This window comes from Dendronephthya gigantea, unplaced genomic scaffold (assembly GCF_004324835.1).
Source record: "Dendronephthya gigantea isolate DGI-Jeju-01 unplaced genomic scaffold, DenGig_1.0 000486F, whole genome shotgun sequence".
Lineage (NCBI taxonomy): Eukaryota > Metazoa > Cnidaria > Anthozoa > Malacalcyonacea > Nephtheidae > Dendronephthya > Dendronephthya gigantea.
This window is the reverse complement of record NW_021163496.1, coordinates 22,215-48,700: the sequence shown is the minus strand read 5'-3', so window position 1 is coordinate 48,700 and position 26,486 is coordinate 22,215. Positions and strand designations below refer to the sequence as shown.

The window sequence follows — 26,486 nt, the reverse complement described above, 5'->3', positions numbered from 1 at the left end:
AAACATCCATAAACAACGCTCATATAAAATTGACCTCTGCTATTCGATACTTATCGCCAATAGCGGTACTAATTTCTAAACACTTTTTTTGACAATCAATAGATTTTTCATACTCTCCCAAGAATATATGAGCAATGCCCAAACCGCCATTCGCATCTGCTATCCCCGATTTATCGCCAATAATAGTACTTATTTCCAAACCTTTTTCGAGGTAATCAATAGCTTTGGCGAATTCTCTCAAATAACGGTAGGCGATGCCCAATTTGACATTGCTTGTTGCTATGCCTGACTTATACCCTATAGCAGTACTCATTTCTAAACCTTTTTTGTAATAATAAATAGCTTTCTCATATTCTCCAAAACTAACGCAAATATCACCCATATTGCCATTCCAAGATGCTATTCCTTCCTTATCACAAATATCGCGACTTAATTCCAAGTATTTTTCGCAATAGTCAATGGTTTTCACATAATCTCGTAATCCAAGGTAGGCATTTGCCAAGTCTTTACAAGTTTTTATTATTCCTAGCTTATCACCAATAACAGTTCTCATTTCTAAACTAGTTTTCAAAGAGTCGATGGCTTTTTCATAATCTCCAATTTTTAGGTAGGCAATGCCTAAATTGCTATTGTTAGAGGCAACTGCAGACGTCTGGCCAATATCAGCACTCATCTCCACACTTTTTTTGAAATAGTCAATAGCTTTCTCGTATTCTCCCAATATAAGGTAGGCATCACCCAAATTTTCATTGTTATTTGCTATTCCTGACTTATTATCAACAGCAGTACTCATTTCTAAACCCTTTTTGCAATAGTCAAGAGCTTTCTCATACTCTCCTAAAATGAGATAGGCTTTACCTAACACTCCACTGTTTCTTGCTATTTCTAAGTTATCACCAATAGCAGTACTTGTTTCTAAACCTTTTTTGCCATAGTGAATAGCCTTGGCATATTCTCCCAAACTAAGGTAGGTTATGCCTAAATTGGCATTGTTATTTGCTGCTACTGACTTATCGCCAATAACAGTACTCATCTCTAAACCTTTTTTGAAATAGTCAATGGCTTTTTCATATTCTCCTAAACTATGGTAGGTCATGCCCAAATTGGTATTGTTAGTTGCAATTCCTGATTTATAACCAATAGCTGTACTCATTTGCAAACCTATTTTGATATAGTCAATGGCTTTCTCATAATCTCCTAATCTAAGGTAAGCATAGCCTAAATCGCCATAATTAGTTTCTATTCCTGATTTATGGCCGAGAGCAGTTCGCATTTCTAAACTCTTTTTAAAATAGTCAATTGCTTTCTCATATTCTCCGAACATAAGGTAAACATTGCCCACATTGCCATTTATAGTTGCTATACATGATTTATCGTTAATAGCAGTGCTAATTTCTAAACCTTTGTTAAAATAGCCTATAGCCTTCTCATATTCTCTCAAACGAAGGTAGGCATTTCCCAAATTGCAATTTTGACTTGCTATACCTGGCTTATCACCAATAGCAGTACTCAATTCTAAACCTTCTTTTAAATAGCTAACGGATTTAACGTATTCTCCTAATCTAAGATAAACACTGCCCAAATTGCCATTGTTATCGGCCATTCCTGACTTATCGCCAATGGCAATATTCATTTCTAAACCATTTTTGAAATAGTCAATAGCTTTTTTATATTCTCCTAAACTAAGGTAAACACTACCCAATTTGCCATTAATATTTGCCATTCCTGACTTGTCGCCAATAGCAGCACTGATTTCCAAACCTTTTTTGAAATAGTCAATAGCTTTGTCATGCTCTCCTAAACTATGATAGGCAGTGCCTAAATTGCCATTGTTAGTTGCCACTCCTGAGTGATTTTCAAATTTAATGAAAATTTCTAAGCTTGTTGCAAAATACTCGATAGCCTCTTCATGCTGTCCTAGCTGTAAACAGGCAGAACCCAGTTTCTCACAGGCACTTGCTAATCCTTGAAAATTGCCAATTTCAGTGCAAATTTCCCTATATTTAATGTAATAGGTAATAGCCTTTTTATACTCTGCTAATCTAAAATGGGTATCACCTAAATTGAGATTGGTGTTTGCTCTTTCTAACGGATCATTGTTTGCAGTGACAGATTTTGAAGATTTCGAACCCATTTCGTTACCTTTTGAAGTGTCTCTATCTTTACTTCAGACCTTAAACAAAATTATGTAAAAACTTATTAGACAGGTTAATTAATGTAGCTATATACCGCGCATGGAAGAGTATTTCCTTCGTTGACACAATCGAAGTTTGAGGTGTTATTGTGATCGACACTTGTAATAGTGATAATCGGACTGGTAATAGTGATATTGAAAATGCACCATAGGGCTGTTTTTGGGACAAACCTTTGTTTACGCCCCCAAAACAGTGCCTTAACTCTTTTAAATAAACAATAATATAAGTTACTGCATTAGTATACATTCATTTCTGAGAGAGAGCCTTTGTTTACTTCCCGAAAATAGGACTTAACGAGTGATTAGTCCCTCAACACCAGTCCACAAGCCAAACTTGGGAATAGCCAAAGTCATGGAAATCGAGGACAAATTAACAATGTATAAAGTGGCTTTCTGTCAGAAATGAATGTATACTAATGCAGTAACTTATATTATGATTTATTTAAAATAATTCACAGCATAGGCGGCGGAACCGGGGGGGCAAGCCCCCCCCAACTTTCAGAAAGTAGGAAAAAGGGGGGGCTAAGCCCCCCTAATGTTTGAAATAAGTTGCTTATATAACAAACGTTGAATATAAGAAAAAAATGTTCAACATTATACACCTTGATCCATGTGAACGCTTTTACTGCAATAAGCGGACGAAAATATTAAATATAGGAGAAAGTTTTGGCCTTCCATGACTTCAATGCACTTGGTTTTTATCACTTCACAGCTACACTTTTATTTCATGAAGTACTAGGTGGATATATACGCTGCTGCTCAAAAGTATCGTGGATGAGCCACTGAGCAATAAATGCATGAATAAACAAACATGCAAATGTACGAAATATTCAAACAAGATTACAAGAAAATTTAACGAAGAAAAATTTAACGAGTAATTTTACCAAATGAAAATATGCAAAGAAATATAGACGGCTTTTTTGTGAAGAGGCCTAGAATTAGCCTTTCTCATGATGACGAATATGCCGCCATTTTTGGGGTACTTTTTTTCGAAATCGTGAAGTTAAGGCCTTTTACGCTTACTAAATCTTCAATTTTAGGCTGAACTTATTCGTCAAATGGTCTGTTTATTAAAAAAAAAACGCTTTTCATATTGCTATAATGTTTTAAACCTATTTAACAAAATTGAAAGTACCCCAAAAATGGCGGATATTCGTCATCGTGAGAAAGGCTAATTGAAGACAACTCTAATTCTGAGTAAGTATAATTATAGTATTACGTGCAAATTACGTGCAAATATGAATATCTTAGAATATTAAGAGACAACAGAACATCCGCTGTCGAATGAGACTGATGAGATAGGAGCAAATGAATTTACTGAACAACGTGAACAAGGGCAAGATTGCATATCTGAATGTTGCAAACATGATCTCCCAAATCCTTACGATCCAAATATTGACTTCCATTCAACCAGCAAGAGACAAGGACAGCAAACTCGGTCATTTTCTTCCAACTGGTTCAAGGAATATAACTGGTTAACGTTTTGCACTTCAAGGAATAGTGTGTTTTGCTTCTATTGCCGAAAAGCATATCCATCGGTATTTAATAAGAAAGCCGAACCCGCATTTACTGAGGGTGTTGCAATTCGCGGACACACTGAAGAGGAAGGAAACCTTTACCAGGTTCTTAAATGCAGGTGTGAAGGTGTGCCTGGTCTTGAAGCATGGTTAAGAAAGGGAGTGTACAGATCACATGACATAATCAACGAATTGATCGAATTGATGTGTATGAAAGTCTTGAGAAAACTACTTGCAGAAATTCGGGATGCTGAATGGTACTCAATTATTGCTGATGAAACCCGAGACCTAAGCGGTGCTGAGCAGTTTTCAGTTTCCATACGTTGGGTAGACTCGGAGTACAACATTTCGGAAGATCTGATTGGAATGGTTGAAGTAGAGAACACAACTGCAGAAGTCCTAACATCGGTAATTAAGGACACTTTGTTACGTTGTGTTCTTCCGCTTTCTCAGTGTCGTGGACAAGCATACGATGGGGCTGCCAATATGGCAGGGTGCATTAGCGGTGTTGCAAAGCGCCTTCAGGAGGACGAGCCGTCTGCACTCTTTGTTCATTGCTTGGCACATAATCTCAATTTGTGTCTGCAGGATTGCGGGCGTCAGTGCGATGCAGTTTAAGAAGCTCTCAATCTGACTTCGGGCGTGGCTACTATAATACGTGCATCGCCAAAGCGTTTTGCAATTTTTAGACACTTACAAGAAGAATTTAACATGGATGCTCCGGGATTGAAACCACTATGTCCAACCCGCTGGACTGTGCGAACAGGTGCGATCAACGCCATCTTGAAGAACTATGAAATCATCTGTAATGAACTGGAACAAGTAAGTAAGGATTCTGGACCTTCAGCTTCAAATGCATCTGGATATGTTGCTTTAATGGAAAGGTTTCAAACTTTCTTTGGGCTACGCCTGTCATACTTGGTGTTCAGTGCTACTGAGCAACTCTCCAGAACATTACAGGGGCATGACCTTAATGCTCAGGATGCTGCGATGGCTGTCTCTCAAGCAGTATCGTTCCTTACAAGGCAACGCTCAGACGCAGCATTTTCTGAATTCTTTCAAGCGACCGTTAGCAAGTCAAAGAATCTAACCGAGCCGCCCAAACTTCGCCGGCCTAAATCTATACCTAAACGTCTTGACGACGGTTCTGCCAATCACACATTTACGTCTCCAGAAAGTTTTTTTCGTCATCAGTATTTCGAAGTATTGGATCTGGTGATAAATGAGATGAGGCGCAGATTCAACCAACCTTCTTTTGCAATTTTGAAAGAAATTGAGAGTTTACTATTGAAGTCTTGTAGTGGTGTCACAATCCAACCATCTGAAAGTTTGTCAGCATTATATGCAAAAGACCTCGACCTTGACAGATTGAAGGTTCAGCTGTGCATGCTTCCAGACTTAGTGCGACTGCGAATGTAAAACACCAATTGGGTGTGAAAAAGGTAACTTCCATAGGTACCATCGTGCAACTCTTCAATACCTGTCCCTACAGTAAAACCATGCTGCAACAAGTCGACAGGCTTCTTCGAATTTTTCTAACAGTTCCTATGGCCAGTGCTACCGCTCAGAGAAGCTTTTCTGCTTTACGAAGGCTCAAGAACTATTCACGAACCACCATGAGCCAGAAACGACTGAACCACCTTATTTTGATGCATATTCACAAAGACAGAACTGATCAACTGGTCGAACTGGAACTAACAAGTATTGCACAACAGTTCGTATCTGTGAATGAGCGACGAATCAACTACTTTGGTTCTTGGGACTGTTAAGAAGGGAACTATTCTGTAACTACTTGAACCATTTTTCAATCTACACTACTAACAATATTTGTATTGTTTTTGTTTACTCACTATGGTTGACTATTGTATTTGCATAGAGTTTTGAGAGTCTAAAAATTTTCAAAAATGTGTTCGCAGAAAGTTCTAAATGTTACTTCAGAAGACCAAATTTCAACATTTTCCTGGGGAGCATGTCCCATTGTCCCCGAAGTCCGGATTCTGTCCTCGCGTCTAAGCCCCCCCCCCCATAATGTACATCTTCCGCCGCCTATGATTCACAGACACTTATTTCTAAACTTTTTGTGCAATATCGAATGGTTTTCACGCATTCTCCTCATCTATAAGATAAGCAATTCCTGAACAGCAATTGTTGCTTGCTAGTGCGTTTACAATTAGTTGAGCCGAACGATTGGTATCGGCACGTTTATTTGAAAAGAAAAGCAACTGAAGGCACAGAGTCCACAGACCTTAAAACCGCTATATCAGATATTAGAAAACGAAAATGTGTTCACTAAACGGGATTGGCACGCAAGCAACACTGACTGACCATGCAATAGTAATAATGTGCCGCACTTCTCAACGGCAGAAGTGTAATAAACCATACGCTCTTCTTCGGACTTCTACGATATTTGATAGTACCTAGGAAATCCACGCCGATTATCGTGAAAGGTATTATTATCATCTTAAGTCTATTCATGTGCAAAAATTCAGCAGGCGGGCTTGGAATGGTTACAACAGGAAATCTCTTACATCCATTACGTTTTTTAGGGATCGCTTTGCCAGCATACGAAAGCAAAGATTGCCGAGGAATCCAAAATTCTTCACGAACTTTCGCGTTCACAAACTTTCCGCTCTTGGGCTCTGCGGACCGAAAATAATTCTTGATATATAATCTCCTGTATTGTTAATACTCTCTGGATCTTGTCGGAAGGATTTCGAGGATTGTGCTTGAATCTCAAGGCTCAATCACCAATCTTCCTTGTTTTACTCAAGCCGAACTCTTCGAGAATTATCGAGGCCATTATTTGCTTTTGTACATGTCACGATCTGAGGTGGTCATTCACCTGGATCAGCCAACCAGACTAGACGTTTCCACCACAACGCTGCTGACGTGAGACTGACGCCACGACTACTCAAGTCTGCAGGCATGGCCAGAAAATTCGGACATATTTAACATTCTACTTCCGCCTAAATTTGCATATGGTGTCAAAATAAAGCTTCGTGAATTTATAGTAAACTGTAATGTGCACAGTACTAAACGCTAAAAATACACCTTTAGGTAGGTCAATTATAATTTGCCTTAATTGCTCGTTGCAGAGCAAGTTAATCTTAATATTTTTATATAGTATTTCAAAATGTTTTATCAATATTCGTTCTGCATTTTCAAAACAAAGTTTTGGTCATTTATCACGTTGAATACCATATAAAACGAAAACCGTAATAGCGTAGAAATAAAATAAAAATGCAGAGCCGACATAAACCTTTGCCGGCAAAATATTACCTCAGGATCTTCAATATGACACGAGTTACAAGAAACAACCAGGGCAAATAGCAAAGATGCAATGATTTTCTTAAATTTTGCAAAATTTAAGAATGCGCAATATAATTTATAGTTCTGCAAACGAATAATATTTGAACAGATATGCAAATTTGCTACGGCAATCTGCATATTCCATGTCCGCAATTTCTGGCCATGTTATCAGTTTGTAATACTTTCGGATGGCTTAAAATTTTGTTAACACGGTTTGCAATGAATTGTCGGTATTCGCCACAGTCGTTAAATCATTGGACGGCTACTGTGCTCTCTAAAATACATGAAAACGTCACATTTTAAAGTTTATCGATATCAGGGAAGTTTTCTGTATCCTCAGCATTATTCCAAGGAAGGCCAGGAAGTTCACTCTCCCCTTTCCAAGGTTAACCAAGCTGCTGATCTTGATTTCCAAATGAATGTTAACGGTCATTAGGATTTGTTTCCAGCTCCTCTTCTTCGTTCGGATTCGATTTGTGAATGAAGAACAAACTGAGAATCGTTTAAGGACATCGATATGAACGGCATTTCCTCGGATTCGCAGTTACGAATTTGAGAAATGTGTGGTGCCAATCCTCCAAACGGGCAACTGGATGCAGGCGATTTCTCACCAACACACTCCAAAACTTATTCTGCAAGTAGTGGCCCTGCATTCAACAAAGATGCATTATTGGAGAAACGTCCAGACGCGCGTGGATTCGGTTATACTCCTTATTTGACCAGCTTTTTCATAACACTGGGCTATCCGCATTCGTTTAAAGAAGCTGTCTTTTTAGTGATCTTTGCGCTAACAAACAACCTTTTTACTTTGAAGGCATAGTACTTAATACAGTATTAATCTTATACACGCAAATATTAAACCACTGTGAAGGTAGCCTAGGAATTCGAAAATTTTATAATTTGTATAAAGTAATTAGCAAGCTTTTAAAATTTAAGTCCGAATAAAATTACACAATTTTAACATTATTATGACTCCCGTAAAATTCGAATGTCAGCTCATAACTCAAATCAAGTTGAGTTCAATCCAATTATATAACAGCTCAATACATATAAATACTACATTCGAATGTTCTCACTCACATGCCATATATATTTATGTTCGTTTTTTAGTCGCATTTCGCAAATCCGGAATGCTGATTACTTGAGGAGAAACACTTATAATGTGCATAAATAACGAAAACTTCCTTTAGAATTTATGTTAGGATTGATCGAATTTTCTATTAAACAGGCAGAAGTAACATATTAAACAGGCAACTGTATAGCTATGCAAAAATGTATAAATTTGAAAAAGCATCTAATATTATAAATCATAAAAAAGTCATTACAGCTATACAGAACATGAAGCATGATTGCGACGTGATCTATTTATTTATCTTTGCATTTATTTATTTACACATCTTGCCCGAGTCACTTATCTGAGTTTTGCTGGAATCACAGTAGTGCAAAATGAAACGGCATTAAAATTTGTTAAAATAAATTTCTCTTTGACTTTTCACTCCAGGCCAGAGCTATATAAATTGTTGTCAAAAACTCAATCTTTGGTTATGATTTGTTTTGAAACAATTTTGCTTTTTTTCCAAGGTTGACGAAGCTGCTCATTTTGTTTTCCAAATGAATGTTCACGGTCATTAGTAGGATTTGTGTCCAGCTCCTCTACGTTCGGATTCGATTTGTGAAGACTGATGAAGAACAAACTCATGCAGAATCTTCCATTGTTTGCATAGTGAGAGTCTACTGACACTAGGTACACCACATAAGTATTTAATACTGCAAAGCTATCGGGCCGTTAACCCGGGCTTTCATCAGTACAATTACCTGAATACACATTTACACTGTTTACACGTCACTTAAATATCACGTTAGTCATGGTTTGTTAGCTCGCGCCATTCACTTACCAAAATTAATATTTATGAAAAATAAATCGTTCCAATAAATAGGTCTATTATATAGTTTTAATCTTTTGTTTTGCTCAATAGTACGTGGCGTACGCGTGCTCTTTTCAATGTCAGCTAGCTAAACACTAGTCTAGGACAAGCGTATTAATTAAAACTATAACTTTTTCATAATTATTTGGTAATTAAAACCGCTTAATTAATGGCGTAAGCTAACAAATCACGCCTAACGTGTTATTATAGTGCCGTGTAAATGTTATTTCAGGGATTTGTCCTGATGAAGGCCCGGGTTAACAGACCGAAAGCTTTGCAGTATCAAATACTTATTAGATTACTTAAACTGAGAATCGTTGAAGATCTCGATATATGAAGCTAGGGCATCGCGTCGGATTGAAGGGTACGAAGGGTGCCCAAAAGGGCAACTGGATGCAGGTCATTTCTCAGCAACACATGATGAACTGTTCGTTCCACTGGCCGTACTGCCAGTGGAAGTACTCGGCGCTTCCGTCGTGATGGCGATTCGGATTGATATATTCTCAACTCAAATAACACAATGTGCTTTCGCCATTTTATTTAAGTACATAAAAAATACATTCGCCCTAAGTACATACAATGAGAAATACGATGAGATCACATTTTAACACCCCCACTAGCTTGATCTCATTCATATTTGCTTAACTCAGATACATCAATGGTTAACATAACTTTAACGATAATCAATATTTTACAAATATTTTAGGTACCAAATATAAAATCTTTGAATCTTTGCAACTTTTAACGTGTTGGTGATTTAGTCATTATATCAGCTATCATATTTGTAGTAGGACAGTAGTATACTACAACCTTGCCTGCGTTGATCGTCGAGCGGATAAAATGATAACGAATATCTATATGTTTTGACCTATTTCGATTAACTGGATCTTTCGATAAAGCTATCGTACCGTGATTATATTCATAAATTTGAATTAGACAACAAATATTAACGAGTTTGTTTAATAACTGGATGAGGTGAAGAGCTTCCTGAACGGTCACTGCCAGAGCAATATTCTCTGCCTCACAAGAGGAGAGCGCCACAGTCGGTTGTTTCTTTGATCTTCATGAGATCAATGGTCCGGTTTCAGTTAAACTGAAACAGTACCCACTGATACTTCGTCTATCATGGGTCGAAGAAGCCCAGTCGGCATCGCTATAACCAATAACCGCAAATCATCATCACACTTTCTATAACACAATTTATAATCAAGAGTTCCTTTCAGATAGCGCAATTCATGTTTTGCCGCGAACCAATGCTCTCGGAGAAGTCTCGACAAATACTGTGACAATGTCGTGACAATCCAGCATATGTCAGGGCGCGTGCATGTCATTGCATAGATCAGACAATCAACCAATTCACGATATTTACTTGGCTCAGTAAAATCCTCGTCGCAGAAAGAGTAGAGCGGGATTTGCAAACATACATTTCAAATCTTGTCAATAATTTTGTCAAATAAATCTCCTGATTCATTTCGACATAATCAGTGCCTTGCTCAAAAAGAATACCTACAATCTTGGACAAAAATGTTGTAACACCCCACCCCCAAAATCAATGTTGTAAGGAGATTTCACGTAGCAACAATAAATTTGGGGGGAGGGGATTGGTGTTACAACAACTTTTGTCCAAGATCAATCTTATACAAAAATGTTGTAACACCCCACCAAGGGATTTTGATAAACAAGGAAACGACGTCAAACGATACGAGCACTTGGTCTGTGTCTAGAGTTTCACCTTTAATAAATTCTGCGAAATGAGTGGACTTTTTTATTAAGTGTAGAGACTATTCCAAACAGTAGGAGACAATATTCTAGCCAAATACTTTGAAAGAGTATAAGTACGAGAATTGAGAAAAGACACGATAGGTATCAAAGGGATTCCCGACTTATGAATCTTCGGAAAGCCATAGAATCGCGGAGATAATCGATCGCTACTACGCAACAATTTATAAGTGACCTCGCTAATTTTGTTAGCTTTCTTAAAGAGTGATAGGCGTTTGTTCAATTCTCTTTCAGTCTTAAAAGTTGGGTCAGACTTAAGGACACTATAGGTGTTTTTGTGATTGAGCAATGCACGCGCTTTCTCGCGATAGTTTTCCGTAGTCTGTCCATCACAACAACACAATTGCCTTTATCTGCAGAGAATACAACACTGTCCGGATCTTTCTTCAAAGATGAACACTTTACTGTAAATATTTTTGGGGGAGCCTTAGCACGTCTGAGGATGCTACTGACTTCAGCTCTTACCGTTAGCTTAGTTTCGTCGTTGAGGTGAAAAATTCCTTCTTCAACCGAAGCGACAATTTCAGCTATTGGAATTCGCCTTGATGAAATAGCAAACTTAAGACCATGCTCTAGTCCTTTCCTTTCAATCTCCCTTAGCTCCTTAGTAGAGAGGTTTATTACCCATCTCTGTATAGAATGGTAACAATCATCTATACGTAATCTCAGGAAGGAAAAACCTTTCAGACACTGGGACATATTTTCGCGAAACCCAAGGATCGCGTAGCGACTAAACTGAAAACTGATGCTGTATACTCTATAACATGTGGTGATTGCGAGAAAGAATATCTAGGTGAAACAAAACGTCTGTTTGGCAAACGTTTAAAAGAAAATAAAAAGGCCTTTCGAACTTTGAAAGTTCAAAATCAGCCTTAGAGGAACACGTGTCTCAAACTAACCGCATAACGTGGAACGATTCAAAAGTCATTACCACTAATGATCGTTATGGACAAAAGCGTTGTTTGGAAGCCTGGCATATTAATGCGAGTCCTTGTGTCCTATATAGGGATGACGGAAGCTATTTGCAAAAAAAATATTTACATTTAATTAATAGATGACGTCATCTTGAGAGCATATAAGAAACCGAGTTTCAACATCAGATCACCCCGGAGTGTCGAAACGTAGGGTCGTGAAAGTTAATCTTTGTGATTACTTTCATTTAAAAACCAGAGAAACGATAATTACGATGAATCAAAGTGTTTAAAAAATGCAGATTCCATGCCCAAATATAAATTTGGTTATAAATATTGTCAGTGTACTGATAATCAGGAAAGCTTATTAACTTATAGCTTATTAATTATTTTAACAGATCCGACTGATGTATGAAATTATATCATGTAGATCTGTATAACTTCTTCTAAAAATCTAGCAACATTTTCTTCGCTATGCCTAAATGAATGTCAACTAGTGCTTTTATATAAAAAAATCGTAAATTTATGCCTCAATTTGTTATATATGCGCATAGCGGACTTCACTTTCACTTAAACTTTGTATATTACATACCACAATATAAATATTTTGCTTGTATACTCTATAGATTTATGGTCGCATATGCATGCTAGTATATATGTAGAAATATATCCTAAATCAATGCATGTTTATGAAATCTAAGGCTACCGACCTGGTTATATATTAAACAAACTTACCCGTTAAGGAGCTAAGATTCAAGGCATAGCTTTTGTTGTTCGCTTTCGGTTTGATCTTTGCTTTCCTCCTATTTCTACCGACGGTCTGATACTTTGATGAATGTATATTTATCCTTATATCAGTTCAGGTTCTTTATCCAATGCTACTTGCCAACCCGTACGTGAACTGCATCAACGGCCACTTGATATGAATACATCAACTGAATTCCCTTGATAGAGCTACTGCGCACGAGTCGCTTCCTTCTGAGCTTTGATTCTCGGAGAATTTTGAGTACAAGTTATGTCGTAAAGAAAGTAAAATAGTTTCACCGGAAACATAATTATATCGTCTTCGGAAGTGCTCAAGAGTTTCGATAAGTGCAAACTCATGCATTTTCAATATTAAGATGTTTTCGTATTTCGCAGACCTGCATGCATGTCTATTATTTTATTCAAATCGTGCCTTCATGTAATCGATAGCGCCGGAAATGGTACTTGTCACTTGCCAAGAGTGTAAAATAATAAACTTTGAAGTAGTTCACATGAGACGGCACTGGTTACACGAGATTTGACAAAGCCTGAGATGATTTTGTGGAATTATAAGCAGTTCTCTTTAAACCAAACAAGAACATGCTATATTGCTAGGATTACTACACGTTTACCAGGATCATGTTATTTACTCATTTCAATACCCCAAAGGCCAAGCCCATTTTACAGATCCATGCATGCAAATAACATCATTTTACACTCTTTGGCAAGTGACAATTACCATATGTCCTGACATGTGTGAGAAATGATAGCAACGTCAGGTTGCTTTATTATGATTTATACGTATCCTGTTTTGACTACGCTTAAAGTGTTCTGCATCCAAAATAAAAATATTCTGGTTTCCAAAACTATATATTTTTATAGGCTTATTACATTGTGCAGCATGTTGGTAAACTGGTAATTTAAACGCTTATGTAATGTTATTTCCTGGAAGAGCACTTGCAGAACCTGCATGAAATACTCAACCATTGAAATTGACACTAATCATGATTTATTTATTAATTTCATATTTCAATAGCCCACAAAAACCGAGGAAGGCATGAAAATTTCAGAGATTATTAGCTTTGATGCCAAGTGGATAAAAGCCGGTTTCGCGCCGCTAACAAAATCGAATTCCTTGGCTTGGTTCATTGTTGGTGCTTTTATCCTCTGAAAGAACTAAAATCACCATTAAGTTGGGCCTACCGTTTGCACTGATGTAGCCAGACTGACAATTTAGTACTGCCGCGCTAATATTTTAAGGCCGTGCGTTTTAGGTCAAAATGTAGTGAGAGGACTGGAAATCCAACTTTAACCACAGTCCTCTTTCCACATTTCGACCTTTTGTTATCCTAAAAAGATTTTGCCAATATTTTATTGTTTATTGACTCTAAAAATAACTAATTTCTGAAGAAAGGAATAATGCCGGATAATTTTCAATTTTCGCGTACTGCGTGTGTCGAAAGCCCTAGGAAAATCAATATGTCAACTGCGATCTGACTCGTCGTGTGAGGTAAACAATTACGGTTGCCGTTACGTGTCTAGTTTTAGCGATTCTGTAACTGTATAGAAACACGGAAAATTTTTTTTATTTCTTAAATGTGAATAATATTCAAAAATTGTGGTAGGCGATCGTTATAAGATTTCATTTCAAGCAATGTAAAAAATTGAATCATAACAACTGAATTCCCTTGATAGAGCTACTGCGCACAAGTCGCTTCTTTCTGAGCTTTGATTCTCGGAGAATTTATTACAAGTTATGTCGTAAAGAAAGTGAAATTGTTTCACCGCAAACATAATTATATCGTCTTCCGAAGTACTTAAGAGTTTCGATAAGTGCAAACTCATGCATTTTCAATATTAAGATATTTTCGTGTTTCGCAGATCTGCATGTCTATTTTTTCTCTAAATCGTGCCTTCATGTGATCGATAGCGCCGGAAATGGTACTTGTCACTTGCCAAGAGTGTGAAATAATAAACTTTGAAGAAGTTCACATGAGACGGCACTGGTTACCCGAGATTTGACAAAGCCTGAGATGATTTTGTGGTATTATAAGAAGTTCTCTTTAAACCAAACAAGAACATGCTATATTGTTAGGATGACTACACGTTTACCAGGATCATGTTATTTACTCATTTCAATACCCCAAAGACCAAGCCCATTTTACAGTTCCAAATAACATCATTTTACACTCTTTGGCAAGTGACAAGTACCATAAAAATTATGTCCTGACATGCGCTGGAAATGATAGCAACGTTGCTTTATTATAATTTATACGTATCCTGTTTTGACTACGCTGAAAGTTTCCTGAAATTGAAATAAAAATATTCCCCTTTGCAAAACTATATATACCCCTATTACAGCGTGCAGCGTGTTGGTGAACTGATATTTTGAAACGAATGGTAGTTGTGCGCATGCGCGAAATTTGAACAAAGAAAGAACGGTCGTCTACGACTTGCTGATTGGCTAAGACAAAAAGAGAGCATGCATGATAGCATCAGCATTTTAACCGTAATTTTTTAAACTATTTTTTAAAAATATAAAATGAAACCATTGAGTCAAATAATAAAACAATAATAAAAGATTTAAAGATCATCACAGCACAGAAACGGTTGGTGAAATAGGAACGACTCGTAGTTTATAATCCTTGAAGTGGTAGGTGTCTATATTTTGCTTATTCAGTGTTTGCTGTAAGAATGCATTGTTTTTTTGACAAGTACTACGTGTGCGAAAATCAATATGTCAACTGCGATCTTACTCGTCGTGTGAGGTAAACAATTACGGTTGCCGTTACGTGTCTATTTTTATCGATTCTGCAACTGTATAGAAACACGGAAAATGTTTTTTATTTCTTAAATGTGAATAATATTTAAAAATTGTGGTAGGCGATCGTTATATGATTTCATTTCATACAATGTTAACAAATTGAATCATAATAATTGACGTCACCGACATGGTTAATCATGCATGGGCAAAATCTGGCATACTGGAATTCTTTGTTTTCTGTATGGTGAACGATTTTAGTGAAAGCTATAAGCTATTGGCAACAACATTTGAAGCTGTTAGAGCGGATGTGAGGAAAGCTAATGTATCCACGTTCATCAACATAGTTTTCGTGACAAAATAAACACTTGGTAATTATTTGAAAAGCAATGATAATGACTATACCTGGTTGCCATTCCAAAGCCAGCATGGAACTCCATACAACTGTACAACTACAATAAAATGCGTATAAAATACCGGCATTGAAATCAATAAAAAATTGTCAATAATTTGTTTTCAACGTTATCCAAGGCCCCCAAATGCCATCTAGATCCTCTAAAGTTTTTTTTTTCCCATAATTATAAACTTCAAAGTTCTCACGAAGCGGAGTTTAATAATAACCGATTATTGACCGAGCGTGAGATCTTTACTGCGAAACATCAGACCGTGGCTTTTATATAATATTGTATGCAGAGGAATATTGAAATAATATTAAATAAAAATTAAAATATGAATATTAGTTTATTATCCGGAGTTGAAAAAAACAAGTACAGTATGGGCATGCAATCATGTACCTTTTATATTTATAAACGCTGACATAATTCGGCTTGATAATTTTAAAATTCAGTAGAAAATCACGCATCAACACATATCACGCGATGATGTAAATCTCGCCAAATATCTTGTTCACTACCTTTACAAAGTACACCATAGCATGCAATAGTTTTAGTGGCATTTAAAAAGCAATCTCTTTGCAGCTGTACATGTTATTAACACCGAGTCAATTTAGAAAGCTACTTTCACTTCAACAAGTGCAATGGGTGAGCCTGCAAGAAAAGGTGTACGATCATGTACATGTAAATAAACTCTGCTAGCTAGTCTTTCAAAGAAATTCCTAAGAAGCGACCACGTGTATTCATAACCTGAACACTGATGAAAATGGGTCACGGGTACGAAATTTGGCCGTACCAATAATTTGACTGCAGTGAAACAAATACAAATAGATAATTTCTTTTCAATATTGTGTCACTTTCTCGTCATCGAACTAGTTATGTCAGTCATATATAAGTGCCATGATTCTCGCTCTAAAGAAACTTGACATCTGAATTGACCCTAAAAAACCCAAGGGTCTGCAACACAATTTAGATTTGTGGTATTAGCCAATTTAAAAGTTTATATACAGTGTGTATAAAAATATATTCAAATCCAACTTTGACAAGCTGCTTATAAAATAGTAAAGTAAACGATATAGTTTTATATGGATTTTAGTAGGATATGACACCGAGTGGCAGCTGCCATAGCAAGCAGATAATTCTACTTGACCACGGCAGGATTTGAACCCGCGGCCTTCGGTATACTAGTTTTTATATGGCAACAAAGATTAGCTTATTAGTTTACGATTAACCGTTCTTATATCGACACGACCAAAACTGGCCGAGTTATCGTCTTTTAAAAATGTTGCTCGAAATCAATTTTTTCCGCCGATGGGAATTCGAAATTAGACCTCCATGCAGACAAAAGAAAATGCAAATTAATTAATGGAGGCATTGTGTTCTTCAAACTTCTATCGTTGAACATTGAATAAGCAGAATTTTTGCGATAAATTTGCATTGTAGTTTCAGTAGTGATTAGATTTTAAAGCCCTTTAATTGGGACTAATTTTCAATAAAACAAACGTCCAGTTCCCATCGGCGGAAAATGGTGATTTTTATGAACTTTTTGTCGAACCAGTACTTCTTCATTTTTCAACTAAATTACACGTACAACGTGTCATTTGAAAAAGAAATAAATGAACTTAACAATGGTGTAAAAATCGTGAAAATACGCTTTAAGATAATTATTCTGTATCGGAATTCAATGACTGTGCCGTTATCATTCCAAAACCAGCAAGAGACTTACAAATACAATATTAATTGTTTCCAGGAATAACATTTGGAAACCTAAATATACCTGCTCAATGAAAGTGAAACTGATCTCTACTGATCTAAATTATTTTATATCATGGGCGGTGAAACTACACGGATTTGGGGGGAGGCCATTTATTCACATACACTGTTCTGCGCGATGGATTTTTTTGACCCATTGACTCGTTCATTTTCGCGCTTGTATACCATGAAATATCTACAAACACTGATAAGTACAGATTGCAGTCACGTAGCAATGCGGCCTGACAATTTAGTCCTGCTATACTAATATTTAGTGCATCTTGATTATGAAAACAAATAATTCTGCAGAAATGAATAATGATTATTTGTTCATCAAGGAATAAGACGCTGACACTTTGTATGCAAGATCAAATCCACTCCAATGAAACTCTACTCCACAAATCCAATAAAAAATTATCCTGTCCAGTTGTAGAACCAAAATACCAATATAATACCAAAAAAAAATTTTGTACCAAATAATAGTACGATTATGTTTGAAATATTCATCAAAATTAAAAAAGCGGATGGGAGAGTTTAATTTTCCCAAATTTGAAACATCACGAGTACTATTCTAATAACCGCTAATTGTACCAGCAACACTACATTATTGCATGGCAAGGCCGTGCGCAGGATGTTTAAACAATAATTCATTTTGACTGCTCTGCGTCGTTTGATTCCAAATTTATCTTCCAGAATTTAATTTACATACTTCTGAAAACTCAAAATTCGCGTCCCGTTGTCGCTTCGCGTCCGGTCTGTGTCCACCTTAATAAGTAAATAAACACGGCGGAGTATATCGGCTAAATGCACATCAAAAACTGTAATCACCATCCTTAAGTCTCACCAAACAAAGAAGAAACATTATACAATTAAAAACTAAGTAATATTATTAGAAAACTACTGCAGAAATGACTACTTTTTTATTGTTGTCTTTAATTATTGTAATAAAAGAAAATAATGTAATAAAAACGAACTACAAAGCATGCGTTGATACGTACTACATAGAATATAGTAAATATTTTGCTAACTTAGTCAGTAATTTAGGGTCCAATATTCATAATTTACGGTAATTCTATGTCGTTAGTAATTGAAGGCCTTAACTTTTTAAGCCTAAAAATTGTCTTGAATTTTCCAATTGGAAGCTTGCAGGTCCTAACAATTGTTTCCACTTATACTATGTTACTATTTGCTGTAATCATCTTCCTGGCAACATCTCGCAGTATATGACAATATTAGAAGATAAAAAGGTCTTAGAATGCGAGACGAATAGAGGCTGAAAATAAACAATGGCTCAATTTCAAAAACTTTTGACGAAACAGTAATACAGGCACATGCAGATAATTATTTTTCATCGGTTAAATGTATTTTATGAAACAAATGAAAAAACACACTTTATTATTAGAAACAAAATGTGCATGGTTACATCTTCTCAATTCTAAAACCCTTCATCTTCGATTAATACTTTGAAAAATTAAAATTTAAGTTTAACTGATTTCTGTGAACATTACGACCAACATTCTTCAACCACTTTGTGGACTGGCATAATTCTTTTCGCACTTCCTTGCTTATGTGATGTCTCTCCTCGTACAACGCTACTGAACGGCATATCTGTACGCACATGGTCGCTATAACGGTCCGTTAATGAAATTGTTTGAACACGATCCACGCAGTATATAGATGAAACAAAAGCCTTTCATATCCATATCCGCTTCCTTTCCTTAAATACACTTGGCCAGTTATGATCACGATTTGTACAAAATTTCGAGGCACCAGTAAAGGTGATTCATTTAAAGCACAAGATCAATAACCACTCGCGCCGTGTGCATGATTAAAATAAGGAAGCAACAAATACACATATGGGTATAATTATATCGTTTAGTCGACTGAAGCACTGTCACAATACCCAACTCTTCATCTGTCCAATACTTTAACACTGGTAACATATTTCGATTTTATTGCTTTCCTTTTCTAGTTCAGTGAGTAGCATGATCACGGTACACCATATGATGAGTTTAAAGTGTATTCCTTTTCTCAATGTAAAATAATTGCTCTTGCAGTCTTGCCGATTTCTAACTTTCGTATGTGAAGCAATCATTCTTTCAATATTGTTTCAATTATTGTTTCAGTTGCCCGATTTTTGTTACGCCGATGAAATAACTGTGAAGACGTTTGTCAACAATTGTCAAAACAAATGTCATTAGTGTTCTACTGGGTCGTAGAAGGTAGATCGGTTTGATTGATGTTATCTTTTTTTAAACAGAAGGCAAAATATTGAACTATTTCATATGTTTTTAACGATGTTTTCGGCGTTGCAAGTTCAAAGTCCTTATCACCGAACAACGCTTTGATGATCCATATATTTTACATCCTTCTTCATTGCGGAAACACATCAATACAATACGCGTGATGTCGGTCCACTAGGTTTTAGAATGTTGGCTAAAGTTTATGTTATTTCTTATCTATAAATAAGTATCAAGTATATCTGAAAGCGTTTGATGCTTACAACGTTGTAAGAAAAATTGAAACTCTCCTCTTTCTTTATGAAAGTTTAAGCATACTTTGAGAACCTCATTTATTAATGGTAGGTAGGTACATTTAGTATAAATATAATCTGATTCGAATAACAGAAAATTACAGAACAAAAATCAATTAATCAATAATTTTGACTTTTTTACTAAACTAAGTTTGCTTAAAATTTCTTAACATTAGAAGCTGCCGCATATAAATTAAATATTCTCTTATCTTAAAGAAAAACTCTGGAATTCCGCAAACTTATAATATTGAAGGTCAACTTTTCCACATATAATTTGCTACAGGCACTTTATTTTCTAGATGCCCATACAAGCACCAAAATATATCTCGGAAACGCTGAGCAGGACGGTGTTAGCCTGCATTTGTTTTCTAAGTAATTTTTTTTTTGCTATGTTGCGCATGCCTGAAACAAGTGTACATTTATTTCTGGGAGCAAGTTCAAATGCTTGCACAAAAAGTTTAATCTGCAAAGTCAAATAAAGTGCTGCTTTTATCAGTGAAAATTTCATACAGGCAGCCACCCCCTTTTTTCAAAAATAAACTATTGGATGTGAACCGATGACGAGTGGAGAAAAATAATAGAATATCTGCTTGCTATAGCGTATTGTTTTAACACTGAAATGATATCCTACATATAATTTTACTTGCATATTGGAAATTAAAGAGAAGTAAGCAGGTTAATGTTCTAATCCTGACTGGCCCGATACCTCAATAATGCTATTCCCCTTCTTGGGACCAGCGTATGCAAATAATGGGAATAGGGAATAAGTATGCAAATAATGGGGATAGGGAATTCTTAAATCACATTTGAATTGAAATTGATATATACTTACGGCTTGGCGATAACTGCAAAACTGCATACCAATCGTACTTCGTCCAATGCACTATCACACTTTGAAGAGAGGAAATGTCTACTTATATTGATTTAAAAAACTGAATATTTCAAATCCGATACTGGCTACACAAAGCTATATAATTATTATACTTACAAACCTTAGGGTAATACAACAAAACCAGAGAACATGTCACGTGATTTATCTCTGATATTTTCGATGTCATGTTTCTGAAAAACCACGTCCTCCCCGTAGATGGTAAATGGGGCCCAGATTTTGTAAGACCGGTATGCCTGGATTTGGTGTTTTTGGAAGAGATTCTTTGTCTTTCTTAGTGCTTCACAAACCGATGTTCCCTGGCACAACTCACCATAAAATACTTCCATAAACTCTTTCGTGGCATCATCACTAATGGGCCATAGTGTGGCGAGAACAGTGCGAGCCCCGGCTGCAATAAATGCCCGAGCAATACCTATGACACCTTCGGAAGAAATCTCACCTTGCCCGGTATGGCAACAGCATAAAACTACCAAGCTAGCTAGCAAAGAAGTATTTACAATATCCTTCTGTGAGAGAAGGTAGTCGTCTGGATAAGGAAGAGTCGAAAATGGCCGAGTCGAAGAAACGTTAGGGGAAAGCATTATTTCACCTCGAAGTTGTTCACCGTGAGCAGCGATATGGATTATGCTAGCCCCAGATAAAAGATCCAGTACAACCTGTTTTCTAGCTTCACGCCCCACTAAGGGTCTAGCATTGAAGAGCTTTGAAAGACATTCAACTTCTCTAGCAGCATTTGGTAGGGCAGGGGGTGAAAATTCTTTTCCATTTAAGGAAACCGTTCCAACGGTTGGATTACCAACAAACAACGCAAAACCAAGGCCCAGATCTTGAGAGCGTTCAATGCTAAACCTTAGAGTGTGTAATGATGGCGTAACTTGAATGCTGTAATTGTGGGATAAGTGACAACCATTTTCATCAATCAATGACGAAAATGGACAAAAAACAATTGCTTGTCAGGAACAACTATAAGTTTATTGCCTTTAATCACATCGCTTACAGGGTCAATAAGTAGTTTAAACAATGTTTTCAAAATACCGTCTTGGTTTAAATCATCATGCCCAACAGAAGGTTTCTGATAAAGATTTTTGGACGGAGATTTTTCTTTAAAAACGTCCAAAGGAAGAATCGATTTTTCATCAATACTGGGCACTGAATTAAGTTCGAAAAACGAGGAATCCCGATTAACATTCACATTCACCATTCTGAACAATTCACTTATCAGTTGCACAAATTTTTCCAATCGTGCCTCTGATTTTGACACTCTATATCTAAAGATTACTTCTTTATTCAACACCCAAACATTTAGAAAACCTGGCCAATCAAAAGCGAATACTATAATGGAACTATCGTTGCTGCTTACCTGGAGGATGCTTTGTAAATCTTCGATTTCTACCTGTTCTTCACCATTCTTGATTCTATTCCATCCCGAACTTGCATAATCGAACATTTTTGTATTCAAAGATTTCTTTTTCTTTCAATGGAGCAATGAAGTTCTTTAGCCCTTCCAAGGTCAATGACTAATAATGCAGATTCAATGCGACCCACAGAAATAAAACAAATCATGATCTTTACATGGGTAAAGTATTGTTTAGTGAATGACAACTTATTTTGGTCTGGTACTGAGTTTAAAAACATTTTGTCAAGGATGCTGATAGATTCCATGAAACATGATATTGCACCTTTATATTGTCCTAATAATACAAGAACAAATCCCAAATTGCTTTTACTAATTGCTAAGAGTGACGGATCATTAATATCAATGCTTATTTCTAAAGCTTTCTTGTAATAGTCAATGGCTTTCTCATATTCTCCTAATCCAAGGTAGGCACTGCCCAAATTTAATTTCTGAGTGGCTATTGCAGATTTATCGCCCATACCAGTACTAATTTCTAATCCCTTTCTGTAACAGTCAATAGCTTTCTCGTATTCTTCAAAGCTGTGGTAAGCACTGCCCAAATGACAATAGCTCTTTGCTATTGCGGACTTATTGCCAATGGCAGTACTCATTTCTAAACTTTTTTTGGAATAATGAATAGATTTTTCATATTGTCCTAAACATCTAAAAACAACGCTCATATAACAATTGACCTCTGCTATTTGATACTTATCGCCAATAGCGGTACTAATTTCTAAACACTTTTTTTGACAATCAATAGATTTTTCATACTCTCCCAAGAATATATGAGCAATGCCCAAACCGCCATTCGCATCTGCTATCCCTGATTTATCGCCAATAATAGTACTTATTTCCAAACCTTTTTCGAGGTAATCAATAGCTTTGGCGAATTCTCTCAAATAACGGTAGGCGATGCCCAATTTGACATTGCTTGTTGCTATGCCTGACTTATCCCCTATAGCAGTACTCATTTCTAAACCTTTTTTGTAATAATAAATAGCTTTCTCATACTCTCCAAAACTAACGCAAATATCACCCAAATTGCCATTCCAAGATGCTATTCCTTCCTTATCACAAATATAGCGACTTAATTCCAAGCATTTTTCGCAATAATCAATGGTTTTCACATCGTCTCGTAATCCAAGGTAGGCATTTGCCAAGTCTTTACAAGTTTTTGCTATTCCTAGCTTATCACCAATAACAGTTCTCATTTCTAAACTAGTTTTCAAAGAGTCGATGGCTTTTTCAAAATCTCCAATTTTTAGGTAGGCAATGCCTAAATTGCTATTGTTAGAGGCAACTGCAGACGTCTGGCCAATATCAGCACTCATCTCTACACTTTTTTTGAAATAGTCAATAGCTTTCTCGTATTCTCCTAATATAAGGTAGGCATCACCCAAATTTTCATTGTTATTTGCTATTCCTGACTTATTATCAACAGCAGTACTCATTTCTAAACCCTTTTTGCAATAGTCAATAGCTTTCTCATACTCTCCTAAATTGAGATAGGCTTTACCTAACACTCCACTGTTTCTTGCTATTTCTAAATTATCACCAATAGCAGTACTCGTTTCTAAACCTTTTTTGCCATAGTCAATAGCCTTGGCATATTCTCCCAAACTATGGTAGGTTATGCCTAAATTGGCATTGTTATTTGCTGCTACTGACTTATCGCCAATAACAGTACTTATTTCTAAACCTTTTTTGAAATAGTCAATGGCTTTTTCATATTCTCCTAAACTATGGTAGGTCATGCCTAAATAGGTATTGTTAGTTGCTATTCCTGATTTATAACCAATAGCTGTACTCATTTCCAAACCTGTTTTGATATAGTCAATGGACTTCTCATACTCGCCTAAATTACGGTAGGCACTGCCCAAATTCCCATTGTTAGTCGCTATTCCCGACTTGTCGCCTATAGCAGTACTCATTTCTAAACCTTTTATACAATATTCAATGGCTTCCTCATATTTTCCTAAATAGATGTAGGCATTACCCAAATTGCCATTGTTAGCAGCAATTCCTGACTTATCGCCATTGGCAGTACTCATTTCTAAACCTTTTCTATAATAGCTAATGGCTTTCTCATATTTTCCTAATTTAAGGTAAGCATTGCCTAAATTGCCATAATTAGTTTCTATTCCTGATTTATGGCCGATAGCAGTTTCCATCTCTAAACTCTTCTTAAAAAAGTCAATGGCTTTTTCATATTTTCCTAACAGAAGATAAACATTGCCCACATTGCCATTTATAGTTGCTATACATGATTTATCGCCAATAGCGGTACTAATTTCTAAACCTTTGTCAAAGTAGGCTATAGCCTTCTCATATTCTCCCAAACCAAAGTAGGCATTACCCAAATTGCAATTTTTACTTGCTATACCTAGCTTATCACCAATAGCAGTACTCAATTCTAAACCTTTTTTTGAATAGCCAACGGATTTTACGTATTCTCTTAATTCATTATAAACATAGCCCAAATAGCCATTGTTATCAGCCATTCCTGACTTATCACCAATAGCTGTACTCATCTCCAAACCTATTTTGAAATAGTCAATGGACTTCTCATATTCGCCTAAAGTAAGGTAGGCATTGCCCAAATTGCTATTGTTGGTCGCTATTCCTGACTTGTAGCCTATAGCAGTACTAATTTCTAAACCTTTTATATAACATTCAATGGCTTCCTCATATTTTCCTAAATAGAGGTAGGCATTACCCAAATGGCGATTGTTAATTGCCATTCCTAACTTGTTGCCATTAGCAGTACTCATTCCCAAACTTTTTCTGTAATAGCTAATGGCTTTCTCATATTCTCCCAATCTAAAGTAAGCATTGCCCAAATGGCCATAGTTAGTTTCTATTCCTGATTTATGGCCGATAGCAGTTTGGATTTCTAAACTATTTTTAAAATAGTCAATAGCTTTCTCATAATCTCCTAATCTAAGGTAAGCATAGCCTAAATCGCCATAGTTAGTTTCTATTCCTGATTTATGGCCGATAACAGTTCGCATTTCTAAACTCTTTTTAAAATAGTCAATTGCTTTCTCATATTCTCCGAACATAAGGTAAACATTGCCCACATCGCCATTTACAGTTGCTATACATGATTTATCGTTAATAGCAGTACTAATTTCTAAACCTTTGTTAAAATAGCCAATAGCCTTCTCATATTCTCTCAAACGAAGGTAGGCATTTCCCAAATTGCAATTTTTACTTGCTATACCTGGCTTATCACCAATAGCAGTACTCAATTCTAAACCTTGTCTTAAATAGCTAACGGATTTAACGTATTCTCCTAATCTAAAATAAACACTGCCTAAATTGCCATTGTTATCGGCCATTCCTGACTTATCGCCAATGGCAATATTCATTTCTAAACCATTTTTTAAATAGTCAATAGCTTTTTTATATTCTCCTAAACTAAGGTAAACACTACCCAATTTGCCATTAATATTTGCCATTCCTGACTTGTCGCCAATAGCAGCACTGATTTCCAAACCTTTTTTGAAATAGTCAATAGCTTTGTCATGCTCTCCTAAACTATGATAGGCAGTGCCTAAATTGCCATTGTTATTTGCCACTCCTGAGTGATTGTCAAATTGAATGAAAATTTCTAAGCTTGTTGCAAAATACTCGATAGCCTCTTCAGGCTGTCCTAGGTTTAAACAGGCAGAACCCAGTTTCTCACAGGCAGTTGCTAACCCTTGAAAATTGCCAATTTCAGTACAAATTTCCTGATATTTAATGTAATAGGTAATAGCCTTTTTATACTCTGCTAATCTAAAATGGGTTTCACCTAAGTTGAGATTGATGTTTGCTCTTTCTAAGGGATCATTGTTTGCAGTGACAGATTTTGAAGACTTCGAATCCATTTCGTCACCTTTTCAAGTGTCTCTATCTTTACTTCAGACCTTAAACAAAATTATGTAAAAACTAATTAGAAGAGGTTAATTAATGTATATACCGCGCATGGAAGAGTATTTCCTTTGTTGACACTATCGAATTTTGAGGTGTTATTGTGATCGACACTTGTAACAGTATTAATCGGACTGGTAATAGTGATATTGAAAATGCACCATAGGGCTGTTTTTGGGACAAACCTTTGTTTACGTCCCAAAAACAGTTCCTTAACTCTTTTAAATAAACAATAATATAAGTTACTGCATTAGTATACATTCATTTCTAAGAGAGAGCCTTTGTTCACGTCCCAAAAATAGGACTTAACTGGTGTTGATTCCCTCAACCTTTTGTGCAATAGCGAATGGTTTTCGCCTTTTCGCGCATTCTCCTAATCTAAAAGATAAGCAATTCCTAGCAATTGTTGCCTGCTTGTGCGTTTACAATTAGTTTAGCCGAACCATTATTATCGGCACGTTTATTT

The 26,486-nt window shown here is 36.3% G+C and overlaps 3 protein-coding genes across 3 annotated transcripts; 1 reads left to right on the top strand and 2 right to left on the bottom strand.

The window, feature by feature from the left end:
* Positions 1-19: 19 nt before the first annotated feature.
* Positions 20-2,148, bottom strand: LOC114543577 (tetratricopeptide repeat protein 28-like). Its single transcript, XM_028562502.1, has one exon. The coding sequence runs from the start codon at positions 2,132-2,134 to the stop codon at positions 20-22; it is 2,115 nt and encodes a 704-aa protein (XP_028418303.1). The 5' UTR covers positions 2,135-2,148.
* Positions 2,149-3,502: 1,354 nt separating this feature from the next.
* Positions 3,503-4,329, top strand: LOC114543576 (zinc finger MYM-type protein 1-like). Its single transcript, XM_028562501.1, has 2 exons — positions 3,503-3,668; positions 3,722-4,329. Exons 1-2 carry the CDS (start codon positions 3,503-3,505, stop codon positions 4,327-4,329), a joined length of 774 nt encoding a protein of 257 aa, XP_028418302.1.
* A 17,835-nt stretch (positions 4,330-22,164) lies between these two features.
* On the bottom strand, positions 22,165-25,132 carry LOC114543575 (tetratricopeptide repeat protein 28-like). Its single transcript, XM_028562500.1, has one exon. The coding sequence runs from the start codon at positions 25,114-25,116 to the stop codon at positions 22,165-22,167; it is 2,952 nt and encodes a 983-aa protein (XP_028418301.1). The 5' UTR covers positions 25,117-25,132.
* Positions 25,133-26,486: the final 1,354 nt, after the last annotated feature.

Excerpts from the sequence above, each read along its gene's own strand:
- LOC114543577 (XM_028562502.1), bottom strand. The coding sequence starts at position 2,134 with ATGGGTTCGAAATCTTCAAAATCTGTCACTGCAAACAATGATCCGTTA.
- LOC114543575 (XM_028562500.1), bottom strand. The coding sequence starts at position 25,116 with ATGCGAACTGTTATCGGCCATAAATCAGGAATAGAAACTAACTATGGC.
- LOC114543576 (XM_028562501.1), top strand. The coding sequence starts at position 3,503 with ATGAATTTACTGAACAACGTGAACAAGGGCAAGATTGCATATCTGAAT. Across the intron at positions 3,669-3,721 it reads TGGTTCAAGGAATATAACTG|CATATCCATCGGTATTTAAT; the intron begins GTTAACGTTTTG and ends ATTGCCGAAAAG.